Source organism: Leucoraja erinacea, chromosome 21, assembly GCF_028641065.1.
Source record: "Leucoraja erinacea ecotype New England chromosome 21, Leri_hhj_1, whole genome shotgun sequence".
In the NCBI taxonomy this organism is placed as follows: Eukaryota; Metazoa; Chordata; class Chondrichthyes; order Rajiformes; family Rajidae; genus Leucoraja; species Leucoraja erinaceus.
Genome location: NC_073397.1, coordinates 23,779,734 through 23,796,483, shown reverse-complemented (window position 1 = coordinate 23,796,483; position 16,750 = coordinate 23,779,734). Strand labels below are relative to the sequence as shown.

Here is a 16,750-nt window from a genome sequence, read left to right as displayed (position 1 = left end):
CAATGAGAAGCCAGAATACAGAAAGGAGAGAGAGAGCGAGCTTAGTAACATAGTGTTAAGAAAACAACCTCTCGTTCAATGTCTGTACTCAAGGAACCTGTCATTGACTTAAGGAATTGGGTGGAATATACGACTCAGTACTTATAAATGGTGTAGAAGGGGAGATAGTTGGGTTTTAAATTTGTAGGTGTAATTTTCACCACTCGTATGTACTGGTCCAAACAGATTAATGCTATGGCCAAGAAAGCACTACAATGCTTCTACTTCCTCAGAATACTAAGAAAATTTGACACTCCCCCAATGACGCTTACCAATTTCCGCTGGTGCACTGGAAAGGCATCCTATTGGGATACATCACAGCTTGGTATGGCAACAGCTCTGCCCCAGACTGCAAGAAATTGCAGAGAGTTGTGAACACAGCCCAGTACATCATGCAAACCAGCCTCCCTTTCCAAAATTAACTCCATCTACACTTCATGATGCATTGGGAAAGTAGCCAGCATCATCAAGGACATTCACGCACACTCTGGTCATTCTTCTTTCTCTCCGCTCCCGTCGGGCAGAAGATATGAAAAATAACAAACATATTCCACCAGTTTCAGGAATAGCTTCTTGTCTGTTGTTAAAGGCCATTGAATGGACCTCCCATAGGGTAAGGATGAAGTCCTGATCTTCCCATCTATCTCGTTGCAGCCCTTGCACTTTTTTGAATCGGCACATTCTCTAGCTGTAACATCATATTCTACACTCTGCTTTTCTTTTTTTGCATTAGCAGATGTACTCGTGTGTGGTAATGATCTACCTGCATAGCACGGAAAACAGCATCTTTCACTATCTCAGTCGATGTGACAATAATAAAATAAACATACCAATATCTCCAATTCTATGTTTTGACTTTAATATATTAAGTATTGTTATTTTCTGCTTATTTCTAATTTTATTTGCTATTTGCTTAATTCTCTTGCATTTCAATGTCTAATCACAAATGCCTTATAATCCAGTCAATCTAGCAAATTTGAGGGGGTTACCCATCACTAATTGCAAAATAATTCATTCTATTGCAGTACATTCCAGTATGATCCTCTAAACACCATACTAAAAGTCCTAAAAAAGCTTAGCATGGGAAAGTGGTGTAATTTGCATAATATGCAAATTAGCTTCCATAAGAGAAAATTAATATTTCATAATTTATTACATGAATTCAGGAACATGGCAACTTGTCTAACTGGTAGCAGTGGTACTCCACAGTTCAGTCCAGAAATATCTCTTCATTAGCATTCAAACAACCTTCTTTAATAGCCTTTGAATGTATTCTAATTATCTTCACGATAATTTTAGCCTTCAAGAAATTGGCATCAAATCTTATTAAAATATTTCAGCTCTCGAGAAGACTAATAGTTTTGATGAAATTCAGCGAGCAAATGCGATAATTCCCGATATTTTGGATCTTAAAATCACCACGGCAAATGTCAGCTGTTCATTTCCGCGGCTTTCTACCTTCAGTTCCCTCTTGTAATTACCTCACTTTCTATCTTTTGTTTTGCCTGAAAATTTAGGTCGCTGTACTTCAGGGTCACCCCGACTAGCACAGAAAATTTCAGCTCAAAAATCCATGTTTTTAACGGGTGGGAAAGTGCGTGTTTCCCCATTCACTTACATGTACCAAACTGAGAGATGTCTTCCAGCCAGAATTTTCGGTCACGTGAGGGGGGATCTACGCTCATTTGACCTTTGGTGAAATCACCCTATAGAGCATTTGAAGGCTTTTTGAAGGCTGGTATGGCTGCATAACCTGTCATAGTAATTTCAATACTATTAAGCATTCAAATGCATTAAAATACTCTGTTTTGTAGGTATGAAGGGAATATAAATATTGTGTATTTAAGAAAGGGTTTAAGAATTACCCAGTTGAACCCTAACCTAACCCTAACCTTAACACGAGTATTATCTCTATTTTCAAATGAACAACAGATAGCCATGGCTGAGTGTGTTTTCTGCAAGAAAAGTTTAAAAGATGGCCAGGATACTGCAATACTACGAGAAAAAGGGAGTGAGAGTATCAACAAGGCCAGTGAGCAGCAAGGAAGGAGTATAAGAACGCATAAAGATCAGCGAGTGTACACAGAATGCAGACGGGTTTTCACTCATCCACGGACGATTGCAAAGGTGGAAAAAAGTAACTGATGAGGATCAGCGCTCACCATGTGTCATTCGGTCAGAATCTCTAACATTCCGTTTCAACAGGCACTGCTTATTTTGCAGTGAATTAGCTAATTACAATGAGAAAAAAACATAATGGCATGGATGTCTATGCAGTAGGAACTACATCATTCCAAAATACATTCATTTGAATAAAGGAAAGATGAATGGTCTACGTTAGTTGCAGGCAGAATTGCATATGCTCAGGATCTGATTGCAATTGATGCAGTGTCATCAAAGCTTTAATGTAAACTTCAGGACTGGAAAACAAATTCCTCAGCAACATTCTTCGAAACTTGGTAATGTTGCAAAGGCTTGGGAGATCGAAAGAAGTAGAAAGACATGAAGCGTTCCTGTTGGTTGCAAAGTACCTGGAGGAAAATGATGATGAACAAATTGCAATAACAGAATTGATTGAGAAAATGGAGACATGTCTTAAAGGTGCAGAGGTTGCAGCTTACGACTTCACACATATGAAAATTAAGCTGGTGGAACATTTCAGTGACAACATCATAATCACCGACCTGAATGGGAAGCCAAGAAGACCAAGGAGCTCATTGTAGACTTCAGGAAGTCCAGAGGCGGCACGCACACCCCCATCCACATTAACGGGACGGAGGTGGAACGTGTTTCTAGCTTCAGGTTGCTGGGAGTCAACATCTACGATGACCTCTCTTGGACCCACAATACCTCAACTCTGATCAAGAAGGCTCACCAGCGTTTCTTCTTCCTGAGGAGACTGAAGAAGGTCCATCTGTCTCAGATCCTGGTGAACTTCTACCGCTGCACCATCGAGAGCATCCTTACCAACTGCATCACAGTATGGTATGGCAACTGCTCTGTCTCCGACCGGAAGGCATTGCAGAGGGTGGTGAAAATTGCCCAACTCATCACCGGTTCCTCGCTCCCCTCCATTGAGTCTGTCCAAAGCAAGCGTTGTCTGCGGAGGGAGCTCAGCATCGCCAAGGACTGCTCTCACCCCAACCATGGACTGTTTACCCTCCTACCATCCGGGAGGCGCTACAGGTCTCTCCGTTGCTGAACCAGCAGGTCGAGGAACAGCTTCTTCCCGGCGGCTGTCACTCTACCCAACAACGTACCTTGGTGACTGCCAATCACCACCCCCCCCCCGGACACTTATTATTATTTATTCAAATCATTTGCTATGTCGCTCTTCCAGGGAGATGCTAAATGCATTTCGTTGTCTCTGTACTGTACACTGACAATGCCAATTAAAATTGAATCTGAATCTGAATCTGAATCAAATGTTGCTTCAGCAGCAAATATTCTCCATGACTTTTACCAGGAGCAGAAAAAAGAGGATCCCGATTACTTCTTGCTTTATCCAATTTTTCATGCTTGCTTTCCTATGACTTTATGTTTCGGTGCAATTTTTTGTATCAGACACACAGATGCAAAGTTATCAGACAGTTTTTATTTTCTCTGATTGAAAAAAACGAATTAATGCATGTTAACCATAATATTAACCTGTGAATATGTTCATCATTTTCACAGATCATGAAAACATTGTTTTGGATACTTGAATTGCTGCTTATATTATAAATAACGCAATGAATGTGGAATTTTCTCTAATGGCAGAAGCCAATTTGCATATTATGCTAGGATGTTTTAGGACTTTTAGTGTGGTGTTTAGGGGACCATACTGTAATTCACTGCAGTAAAATAAATTATTTTGCAATTAGCGGTTGGTGAAGGTACGAGTTTGACTGGACTATTACCACCCCCTTTTACCCAGCTTCATCGTCATTCGGTGTCCCCTCTTTGGATGTCTGACCTTTATGTTTTGTCCTCCCCTGCATGTCATTCAGTAATAAAAGTGTGAGCTCCAAATCAATCTCTGCTGCATGGAGTGTCAGATGAAGAATTTGCCGAGACTATCCATAGAAAAAGGTTGGGCAAATTTAAAAGAGAGTTAGATAGAGTTCTAGGGGTTAGCAGAATAAGGGGATATGGAGATATGGCAGACACGGGTTACTGATTGTGGATGATCAGCCATGATCACAATGAATGGTGGCGCTGGCTCGAAGGGGCAGATGGCCTCCTCCTGCACCTATTTTCTGTGTTTCTATGTTTCTATGATCTTGCTTCGAAAAATGTTGTTACTCATTCAATCGATCAATCAATCAATCAACCTTTATTGTCATCTTGCAAGCAACAGTTGTACAGTGCAAAATGAAAAGACGTTTCCCAGGGAATACCGGAGCATCCTACATGAAATTTAAAACATTTCACACATAATAGCAGGAAAAACAACGTTAAAATACAGTAAAACCAATCATAAAAATGTCCGGGGCAGCTGATTTGAGTGGCCAGTGCCAGTTTTTAAAGTGTCCGTGCCAGCCGCAGAATCAAGTGACTGTGCGTACAGAGTGACTGTTTAGCAGCCTCACATCCTGTGGCAGGAAGCCGTTTAGCGGTCTTGTAGTCCGGGCTTTGATGCTGCGATATCTCTTGCCTGATGGCAGGAGATCCAGGTGTATGTGGAGGGGATGCAGTTTGTCCTTAGCAATTCTCTGAGCTTTTTTCAGACAGCGGCTCTGGAACAGTTCTTGTACCGAGGGTAGGGAGACGCCAATGATCCTCTCTGCTCCCCTCACTACCCTCTGCAGAGTCTCCCTGTCCGAGCAGTTGCAGGTGGAGTACCATGTATTTATGCAGTACGTGAGTACAGACTCCACCGTACCCTTGTAGAAAGTCCTGAGGATGTTGGTGGGGAGTGAGGCCTGTTTTAATTTCCTCAGGAAGTGCAGTCGCTGATGGGCCCGTTTGATTCAGTCCACATGTCTGTAACTTTGCCAAAAGACAAAACAACTGAATTGGCACAATCATGTAACAATTTAATGGTCAACGAGCGACCAACTATTCGACAAGTAGCAAGAGTAATTGGGGAAATGGTAGCAGCATTTCCGGCTACACAATTTGGACCTTTGCACTATCAAAACTTACAAATAGCAAAGGTACAGGCACTAAAACGACATACAGGTCATTATGATCGTATCATGAAATTACCCACTGAAGCAATATCAGAACTACAGTGGTGGGCAGAAAACGTTTGGCATAGTTTCAGCCCTATCATCATCATTAACCCTACTTTAGTTATTCAAACAGATGCCAGTGCTCAAGGCTGGAGAGCGACTAACTCCATATCCAGCACAGGTGGTAGATGGACTAACCTAGAGTCATCATTACTACTTACACTGGGCATTAACTATCTAGAGATGTTGGGTGCCTTTTGTTCAAAAGCATACGCATCCAATGTGCATCACTTGCATGAACGGTTTCAAATAGACAATACTACGGTGGTGGCCTACATTAACCATATGGGCGGCATAAAATTGATATCATGCAACAAATTGGTCAACACAATTTGGCAATGGTGTGTCGAAAGACATATTTGGCTATCAGCAACTTACCTGCCAGGTAAGCTAAATACAGTGGCAGACACCAGGTCACGCAAATTTAATGACAACACTGAATGGATATTAAACCCCAAAGTGTTTGCAAAGATTATTAAGCAATATGGCACGCCAGATATCGACTTATTTGCATCAAGGCTAAATCACCAGGTACCTATGTATGTCGCTTGGGAACCAGACCCTGAGGCAGCAGCGGTAGATGCGTTAGCGCTGGATTGGGGACATTTCTTCTTCTATGCATTTCCTCCCTTCTGCCTCATCAGCCGTGTACTACGCAAAATGCAAATGGACTCTGCTTCAGGTATTTTGATAGTACCCGACTGGCCTACACAGCCATGGTTCCCATTACTCCACGACATCCCTCCGAACATCCACAAGAAAACAGTACTTGTCCAGCATCAAAAAGTGGGAGAAGTACTGCTTGGATACAGGGACCACCTACTCAACCGCTACAGTTACCAACGTACTGGAATTCCTGGCGAACCTTCACCATGATGAAGGACTCAGCTACAGTGCCATCAACACAGCTAGAAGTGCTCTGTCTGTCTATTTAAAACAAGCTCCAGGACACCAGACCATGGGGTCCCACCCGCTGGTGGTCAAACTAATGAAGGGTATTTACAACTCTAACCCTCCTAGACCAAGATACACCCATATATGGGATGTCAGTGTGGTCCTGACATACCTCAGGGGATGGCCACCAGCCAGATCCCTCAACCTGGAACAACCTACGCTCAAAATGCTCATGTTGATGGCACTTGTATCTGCACAGGGTCCAGTCACTACACCTATTGCGACTGGACAACATGATCACAGCTCCAGACCAAATCTCTTTCATTATCCAGGGACTGATCAAACAGAGCAGACCAGGAACACCTAATCCAGTCGTGGAATTCCGGCCTTACCCGCCAGAACCACGGTTATGTGCCATGACCCACCTACTGTCCTACATAGACACAACCAAAAATATTCGAGGGAGTGAAAAAGCCTTATGGGTCAGTCATAAAAAACCTTATGGTCGGGTGATGAGCCAAACCATTTCGAGATGGCTCAAGCAGGTACTAAAAGCTGCTGGGATTGACAGTAACATGTACAAATATCACTCCATCAATGGCCGAAAGAATGGACGTGCCGATAAACCACATCCTAGCTATAGCAGGATGGTCAAGGGAAACAACGTTCAGAAAAGTTTATAACAATCCGTTGGCAAAACCTGTTTTATTTGCAGAAAATATTTTACAGACTGCAAATATTTAATTTAAGCCCAGGGGAGCAGTTTAATTCTTGTTGTTATTGTTAACAAATACCTTTGTGTTTTTCTACAAACAGATTCATTGGTTGATTACGATAACACACTTCCTCCCTCAAGGACTTCGGCAGTGAGTGAAGTAATAACTGTTACACGGTTTGAAATCACAGAGCTTTAAAATCTTCACGTAGTCACTCACGTGATTCCAAAGTAAAATAGTAAGATTAAACGAGAACTTACTAGTTTGAAGTTTGATCTGTATTTTATGAGGAGTTACGATGAGGGATTACGTGCCCTCCGCTCCCACCCTCAATAATATGGGTCAAACTGATAACTGATGTCTCCTTTTCTTTACTATGTTTATTTCAATAACTGTGTCTATTTGTGATTCCACACCGCTGCTTTGAAGTATGCCGCACATGCGCGCTGAGTGGGTTCTTCACGTAATCCCTCATCGTAACGCCTCATAAAATACAGATAAAACTTCAAACTGGTAAGTTCTCGTTTAATCTTACTATTATACCTCATGTTATAAACTGCATGTGTATATTCACACAACCAATCATACTAACAAGCTGCCCACCCTTTGTATTATCTTTTTCCTGCTGGGTTGTGCGAGCCTCCGAGTTATTAGTTCACTGTAATTGAGAAAATGTCACTTTCCTTGATGTTCGACCATAATCACATATGATTGATGGAACAAACTCTAGGTTTATCAGCAATCTGAAGAATTTATGAATGGGTTTCACTCCATCAATCCAGATGTGGAGAAATCCAGATGTGATGAAGCCGCATGTGGGAAGGAACTGCAGATGCTGGTTTACACTGAAGGTAGACACAAAATGCTGGAGTAACTCAGCAGGACATGCAGCATTGCTGGAGAGAAGGAATGGGTGATATTTTGGGTCAAGGCTTCTTCAGACTGAATGATGATGAAGCCATGTTTGCTATTCAGCTTCTCTCAGTACACAGACTGCCCTTAGAAGTTCACGAAAGAGCCCTTTACTCTTCATGACATCCAGGGATATTAAGGATGATTCATTGTTACGTAAGAGGGCCTCAAAAGTACCTTAGGCACCCAAGCCTTTTAATCTTAGTTTGGTTTAATGCACACACTGCAGGCCACGCCACATAACTTTTACTGATGTGCTGCCACCCCTCTCAGGTACGAATAAGCTGGGTATGTTGTTATTATTCAACAGTTTCTTTGGATTGAGGATAATTTGCTTCAATTCAAGTTTTATCCATTCTAAGGTGTCTCATGAGGCCAACATGGGAACCACAGATTATTCTATTAATAGAAGAGCTGGGTGAGTAGTTTGTGAAGTTCTCCACTCCATCTGCATATGCTCCATTTCATGGGTCACAGATTGCAAGGAGTCAGTGAAGATGATACAGTTCTTCAGGAAGTCTTTGGGTATGTCAATCTACCTGGTAATCTCATGAAGGTCTCAGAATAAATTGATTCAGAAATCCCCTGGTGGGCAAACAAAGAGTATGTTCTGCCCAATGCTGCTGATTGTAAATAGGATCTCAATGTTATAGATATTAGCCTGTGAAATTGGTTTCCTTGTCTTTCCAGTGAATTTCGACTGAGGCCACATCTGTGCAACCACATGAAGACCCACAGAATTATTTTGCTTGAATACAAATTGGACATTGAATTAAATACATGATCAGAAAGTTGTGTGTGCTTAACTGTTGCACTATGCATGGGTGAGAAGTCCATTGAAGTTGAAAAACTGAGAACTCATTTTGATGCTTGCATCCTAGAGGCTTAATTGACAGAAAGTCACAGAGCTGCCATACGGCATGGAAATGGACCCTTTGGCTCAACTTGTTCCTGGCATTGTCCATGTTGTCATTCTCGACTAGTTCCATCTGTCTATATTTGGCCCATATTCCTTTAAATCATTCCTATTTATAAATCTGCCCCAAAATGTTTTGAAATATATAATTTTATCAACTTTGATCATTTCCATTGACAATTCCCAGTCCTGAAACCTGCCAGTGCCTCAGCCTGTATTGTATCTGGGCCACACATGATGTGCAAGACTATGCTTCTGGTGGAACCAGAGGCAAAATTAAACAGAATTGGTGCTTTTCACAACCAGTAGATCCACCATCTAGTGGGTCTCGTTCTTTGATGACCATCTGACAAAGCATTTGAGAAAGTGTTACACGAGATTGTGCCTGTACACTCTGTCAACCCTGCAATCTTGACTGCTTTTCTCCTTTGTTCCCTGCAGTCTAACTGCAGCTTCATCCCCATTACCTTACTGCTTATAATGCTGATGGTTTACTTTTGTGAAGTGTAGGTATGACACCAGCCACCTGCTGTTACTTGTGTCGACAATTGAGACTCTGTAAACAGGCTTGTCACTCTCACTAAACTATTCCCCAGAGGAACTGAGAAATCAACTGTAAACTCTGAATGTTACACAAAAAAGCTGGAGAAAGTCAGCGGGTGCAGCAGCATCTATGGAGCGAAGGAAATAGGCAACGTTTCGGGCCGAAACCCTTCTTCAGCCCGAAACGTTGTCTATTTCCTTCGCACCATAGATGCTGCTGCACCCGCTGACTTTCTCCAACTTTTTTGTGTAACCTTCGATTCTCCAGCATTTGCAGTTCCTTCTTAAACACTGTGTAAACTCTGAATCATTGTTAAGGATAATCACAGTGTTCGAGTGGTTTTGCAGGACTCTCTCTGGATGAATAGTTGACTGTGGTTAAATTCTCACTTGGCTTTGTTTGGATCCTAAATTATTCATTCTACTTTATACACTCCCAAGGCCCAAATCCAGAGAGCAGTAGTTGAAAGAGCATGTTATTCTCATGTTAAGAATGTTCCCGCAATTTGCTAGTAAGTTTTCAACTCACTCATGTCCTTTGCTTTGAAATAAAGCTCCTGAGGTGTTCGTACACAAATAATGATTTGTTTTTCTGACAATACTTTGCAATCTTTATGGGGATGTTAATCTGAAAAAAACAAAACACCTGCACCATGCAAGATCCAGCAGCTGAGAAAGTTCTTACAGGCTTCATTATTTTTCTTTAATTATCTCCATGGGGGGATAACTCAATCTAGTCTCTGCTTCGCTGACAATAACTTCCTGTTACCTGGAAACCTGTACAAGAGGCTTTAAGGTTAACTGCCATAATATCATGAAAGGAGCCTCATTTAAAAATCACAGTATCTGCCCCGTATCATTGGATCATGTTACCTGGATGTTGTTAGACCGGCATTCAACCAGAACCAGTCAGCCACGATAAGTTGCTGGCAAGTTTCCAGCATTTGAATTCCTATTTCTAACTTCCTTGTGGCATTGGTGAGAGGGACTACAATATCTTCCAACATGTTCTAATAGCAAAATTTGCAGAAGGGTGAAGTACAAGAACTCCAAAGATCCTGTCAAAAGCTTTGTGATGGCAGGTGAGTTTAATTTTAGAATTTCATCTAGGGGTTGTGGTAAATCCATGCTTTCCATGGTTTCATGATCAGGCAGCCATGTCGTTCAGTCTGGTTGTTAATCCCAAAACCTAATCAGACAGTTTAAACCAATCCTGCTCATTGACTTTGGTGATTGGTGAGCAATTGAAAGAAATCTTAAGATATTTTCTTTTCATGACAAATTTCTCTCAACCGTTCCGCAGTAACAACTTGCGAACCTGGCTTATACCTTCTGCTTGAATGTACATGCTTGATATTTCTTTGTCTGTGATTGCAATGGAGATATTACCTCTTTCAAAACAAAAATCACAAATGTTACAGTGGCTCTGCAGGTGGTGACCCAGGTAGATGCTGACATAGAATGCATTCAGAAAGTATTCAGACCCCTTCACTTGTTGCACATTTTGTTATGTTACAGCCTTATTCTAAAATGGATTAAATTCATTTTTTTGTCATCAATCTACATACAATACCCCATATTTAAAAAAAAAACCAAAAGCAGGTGTTTAGAAATGTTTGCAAAGTAATCAAAAAGAAATAACTGAAATATCACATTTACATAAGTATTCAGTCCCTTTACTCAGTACTTTGTTGAGGCACCTTTGGCAACGATTGCAGCTTCAAGTCTTCCTGGGTATGACGCTATGAGCTTGGCACATCTGTATTTGGGTAATATCTTCCATTCTTCTCTGCAGATCCTCTCAAGCTCTGTCAGGTTGGATGGGGAGCGTCGATGCACAACTATTTTCAGGTCCCTCCAGAGATGTTCGATCGGGCTCTGGCTGGGCCATTCAAGGACATTCACAGACTTGTCACAAAGCCACTCCTGTGTTGTCTTGGCTGTGTGTTTAAGGTCGTTGTCCTGTTGGAAGGTGAACCTCCGCTCCAGCCTGAGGTCCAGAACACGCTGGAGCAGGTTTTCATCAAGGATCTATCTGCACTTTGTTCCGTTCATCTTTCCCTCGATCCTGACTAGTCTCGCAGTTCCTGCCGCTGAAAAACATCCCCACAGCACGATGCTGCCACCACCATGCTTCACCATAGTATGGTATTGACCAGGTGATGAGTGGTGCATGGTTTCCTCCAGACATTCAGGCCAAACAGTTCAATCTTGGTTTCATCAGACCAGAGAATCTCCTTTAGGTGCCTTTTGGCAAACTCCAAGCAAGCTGTCATGTGCCTTTTACTGAGGAGTGGCTTCTGTCTGGCCACTCTACCATAAAAGCCCGATTGGTGGAGTGTTGTAGATATAGTTGCCCTTCTGGAAGGTTCCCCCATCCCCCACAGAGGAACTGTCAGAGTGACCATCGGGTTCTTGGTCACCTCCCTGACCAAGGCCCTTCTCACCCAATTGCTCAGTTTGGCCGGGCAGCCAGCTCCATGAAGAGTCCTTGGTGGTTTCAAAGTTCTTCCATTTAAGAATGACAGAAGCCACTGTGCTCTTCGGGACCTGCAAAGGTGTAAACATTATTTTATACCCTTCTCCTGATCTGTGTCTCGACACAATCCTGTCTTAGAGGTCTAAGGACAATTCTATCGTCTTCATGGCTTGGTTTTTGCTCTGACATGCACTGTCAACGGTGGGACCTTATATAGACAGGTGCGTGCCTTTCCAAATCATGTCCAATCAATTTAATTTACCAGTGGTGGACTCCAATCAAGTTGTAGAACATAAGGATAATTAATGGAAATAGGATGAACATCAGCTCAATTTTGAGTGTCAAAGCAAAGGGTCTGAATACTTATGTGAATGTGATATTTCGTTATTTAGTTTTAATTTATTAGCAAAAATTTCTAAACACCTGTTTTCACTTCTTCATCCTGAAGTGAAGGGGTCTGAATACTTTCTGAATGCACTGTGTATGTGGAGTTTGCATGCTCTTCTTGTGATTGCGCAGGTTTTCACCAGACGCTCTGTTCCCCCCCCCCCCCCCGGTGCCAAAGACAGTTGGGTTTTAAGGCTAATAGGCTGCTGTGAATGACACCAAGTGTAGGTGGCTGGCTGGGGAATTAGGGGGCGGGGAGTGGGAAGCTTTAATGGGCAGGAGCAGGAGACTGATTTGAAGAAAGTAAGTGAGGGGTTAACCCTGAGAGCTGACACATAGTTGATGGGCCAAATGTCCCCCATCCTTGTCATAAGGAAATATTTAAAATAAATGGAAATAAATGAAAAAGCAATTTCTTGAAGCAAATTTACATTGTTTGTAAACTGAGTTGTTTTCTGTAGAAATTATTCAAGGATATAGCTTGGTTTCAGAGAGGGTTACAGATGAGGAACATCGTTTCGGGTATTCTCTTCTTGCCAGCTCAGAAATCAGTTTAGAAACTGCTTCAATCAAAACAAAAGCTGTGGTTATCAACTGCTGGTGTTAATTCACTGCTTTGGCATGACAAACTGCATGAGAAGATGACATGTTTCGGTGTTTTCATTTAAATAAGGCACATTGCAAAAAAAAAACAAGCAAAACTGTCTACGGTAAGAAAAATAGCTTTCTAATATATTTGCAACTCTTGAGTGTTCACGTTGCTTTGTTTGAGGAATTGATTGAACTGTTCCTTGTAATGTGGCGGGCACTATTTCTTAAAGTGAATGTTGTTGATATGTTAGATAAGAAATGTTTTGTGGTTAACGGGTACATTGTCTTTGTTGAATTTATCTGGTAGGGCAGAAAATGGTTTTAATCAATTTCGCCATTGTGATTTGTGAATAAAATGCGATGCTTTGCTTTGACACAAAGTAAATAATTCCATTGACTTTGTGAATAAAAAAAACTCAATTATTTAAAAAAGGAGCACGCCTTTAATGATCACGTGGTGTGTGGGGCAAATAAAGTGAAGCACAAATCATATGCAAATTTTGATCGCATGTTAGTTATTCCGTTTCAGTCATTATCATTTTACATCAAGGTGTGTGCACAAGTGTGTTTGCGAGAAACAAAGAAAGGCAGCCTACACTTCATACAGCATGGCAAGCAGTGAGTGAAAATGCAGGATTACTTGTTTGCTTTCATTTGCTTTCATTTTTACTTCTTAAGTTTTGATCAGATATGAACAACATACACCTAAAATGAAGGAACTGCAGATGCAGGTTTAAACCGAAGATAGGCACAAAAAGCTGGAGTAACTCGGCGGGACAGGCAGCATCTCTGGAGAGAAAGAATGGGTGACGTTTTGGGTCGAGGAGGAAGAGGCTCCAGCTTTTTGTGACTGTCTCCGACTAAAATGAAGGAGCAGTGTTTGGAGGATTCAGAGCTGCTGCAGGTCAGCTTTGTCTGGTAGTTGGTTTGGTCTTTTGTACTCTTCTACTTCGTGAAATAAAAGGAATGCAGTTTGCAGCGAATAAAGCTGAAGGTTAAAATTCAAAAGATGAAATCTCTCATCTGGCGATAGGAAACACTGCAGATGCTGGATTCTTGAGCAAAAGCTAAACTGCTGGAGGAACTCAATGGGTCAGGCAGCAACTGTTAAGGGGAATTGTCAGACAACGTTCCAGGTCAAGACTTTACCATTGTACTGAATGAGTGAAGGGGAGCTGGCCAGTTTCCCAACATCAACTATTTTAATTCACAGATGTTGCTTGTCCCACTGAGATCTTTAGTTAGTTATTTTCTAAGTTAATCGGTATTTCAGTCTGAGAAAAGATTGTATGAATATGCTGCTTTGAAAATATCTACATACAGAAAATAGTGAGGTATTTTTTCTTTGGTTAGTTTTGTTTCTCAGCACATGGGAGAGCATTCAGTGATTCAGCAAACAGCTGAAGCAGACCTTGATGAAACTTGTACTGGAAGTATTTATATGATATTAGAATATTGCGTTCAGTTCTGGGCATCGTGCTATAGGACAGATGTAGGCAAGCTGGAAAGGGTACAGAGAAGATTTGCAAGGATGTTGCCAGGACTAGAGAATCTGAGCTATAGGGAAAGGTTGAGTAGGCTGGGACTCTATTTCATGGAGTGCAGGAGGATGAGGGGTGATCTTATAGAGGTGTATAATATCATCAGAGGAATAGATTGGGTAGATGCACAGAGTCTCTTGCCCAGAGGAGGCGAATCAAAGACCAAAGGTCATAGGTTTAAGGTGACGGGGAAAATAATTCATAGTAATCTGAGGGGTAACTTTTTCACACAAAGGGTGGTGAGTGTGTGGAACAAGCTGTCGGAGGAGGTAGTTGAGGCAGGGACTATCTCAACATTTAAGAAGCAGTACATGGATAGGATGGGTTTGGAGGGATATGGACCAAATGCGGGCAGGTGGGTCTAGTGTAACTGCGTCATGTTGGCCGGTATGGGCAAGTTGGGCAGAAGGGCCAGTTTCCACACTGTATCACTCTATGACTAAGACTCTATGATCAAATGTGTCAAAAATGATCATCAACAAGGAGGTGATCGCACAAGATGTTGGAGTAATTCAGCGGGCCAAGCAGCATCACTGGAGAGAAGGAATGGGTGACGTCTCGGGTTGAAACCCTTCTGCAGACTGATGACAGGTGAGTGGGTGGGACAGAGATAGAATGTAGTTGGAGACAGTAAGACTAGTGGGAGAACTGGGAAGGGGAGGGGATGGAGGGAGTGGGAAAGCAAGGGTTATTTGAAGTTAGAGACGTCAATGTTCATAATGCTGGGGTGGAAGCTACCCAAGCTGTTCCTCCAATTTGTGCTGGGCCTCACTCTGACAATGGAGGAGGCCCAGGACAGAAAGGTCAGATTAGGAATGGGAGGCGTAGTTAAAGTGCTGACCAGTTCAGGTTAAGGCAGACTGAGCCGAGATGTTCAGCGAAATAATACCCGAGCCTGCACTTGGTCTTGTCGATGTAAAGAATTTAACACTTGGAACAGTGGATACAGTAGATGAGGTTGGAGAAGGTGCAAATGAACCTCTGCCTCAACTGAAAAGACTGTCGGGGTCCTTGGATGGAGTTGAGGAGGGAGGTAAAGGGACATGTGTTGCAGCCTCAGCAGTTACAGAGTAAAGTACCTGGGAAGGGAGTGGTTTTGGTGGGAAGTGACAAGTTGACCAGGGATTTGCAGAGGGAATGGTCTCTGTGGAAAGCAGAAAGGGGTGGAGATGGGAAGATGTGGCCAGTAGTGGGATCTCGTTGGAGGTGATGAAAATGTTGGAGGATTGTTTGCAGCGGCTGATGGGGTGGAAGGCGAGGTCAAGGGGGACTCTGTCCTTGCTGCGAATGAGGGGGGGTGGAGCAAGAGCGGAGCTGTGGGATATCGAGGGGATCCTAGTGAGAGCCTCATCTATAATGGAAGAGGGGAACCTCTGTTTCCTAAAGAATTTCCGATGATCTGGAAAACCTTATCCTGTGCGCAGATGAGGCATAGTCAGAGGAATTGGGAGCAGGGGATAGAATAGAGTAGGGGATAGAGGAGATGGAGGTGGTGTTGGAGTTCTTGAAGAGTGTTAGGGTGGATAATTCCCTGGGGCCTGGTGGGATCTGTCCCAGATAATTGAGAAAGGTAAGAGAGGAGATAGTAGGGGACTGGACAAAGATCTTTATATCTTTTATATCTTTATATATTTTACTCTCCAATGGTCTGGAGAGTAACTTCAGTTTAAAAAGGGAAGTAGAGTTAATCTAGGGAATTGTAGACCGGTGAGCCTCATGTTAGTAGTAGGAAAGCTATTGGATGGGTTCCTCATGATAGAACTTACTGACATTTAGAAGAGGATGGGCTAATTAGGGACAGTCAACATAGAAAGTTATGTCTTATCAACTTGAACATTTTGAAGAGGTGATGAAAGTGGGACAAAGGTTTCTGGTGGAAGGGTATTATTTTTGCTGGGATTCTGTGACCAGTGGTGTTGCAAAAGGATCTGTGGTAGGATCTCCTTTACGTATAGATGACAACAAAATTGGTGGCGATGTGGACAGTGAAGAAGGGTGTTGCTATATACATTTTGGGAGCTCAAATGTAAGCAGAAAGTACACAGTTAATGGCATGACCCTTAACAGAAAGTGATTTACAGAAGGATCTTGGGGGTCAGTCCATAGCTTCCTGAAAGTGGCAACAATAGTAGATAAAGTGATAAAGAAGATATATGGTATGCCTGCCTTCATCAATCGGGGCAATGAATGTAAGAGTCAGGAAATCATGTTGGACATTTATAGGACTTTGGTTAGTCCGTATTTGGAGAATCGCGTGCAGTTCTGCATTACGGGGAGGATGTGGTGGTTTTGTAGAGTGTACAGTCGAGGTTTACCAGAATGCTGCCTGAATTAGAGACTATTAGCCATAAGGACAAACTTGGATTGCTTACTCTGGAACGTCAGAGTTGAGGAGAGACCTGACAGATACATATATAAAATTATGAGTGGCATAAATAGGACAGGTAGTCAGAACCTTTCTCCTAGGGTCCTCCAGTCCTGACGTCAGACTCCCATCACCCCGGCGAGCGATCCTG

General features: G+C 42.4%; 1 protein-coding gene across 3 annotated transcripts in view; it reads left to right on the top strand.

Annotated features, from left to right (window-relative positions):
* Nucleotides 1–10,136: 10,136 nt before the first annotated feature.
* LOC129707414 (protein-glutamine gamma-glutamyltransferase 2-like) overlaps nt 10,137–16,750 on the top strand; it is a 31,980-nt gene continuing 25,366 nt past the window's right edge. The window contains exon 1 of one of the 3 annotated variants that reach the window (XM_055652424.1): nt 10,137–10,318. In XM_055652424.1, the coding sequence (XP_055508399.1) occupies nt 10,312–10,318 (7 nt within the window). In that variant the 5' untranslated portion in view covers nt 10,137–10,311. Of the gene's footprint in view, nt 10,319–12,550; nt 12,813–13,184; nt 13,312–16,750 lie in introns of those variants that run through there. The other 2 variants (XM_055652421.1, XM_055652422.1) reach the window with 2 other exon arrangements.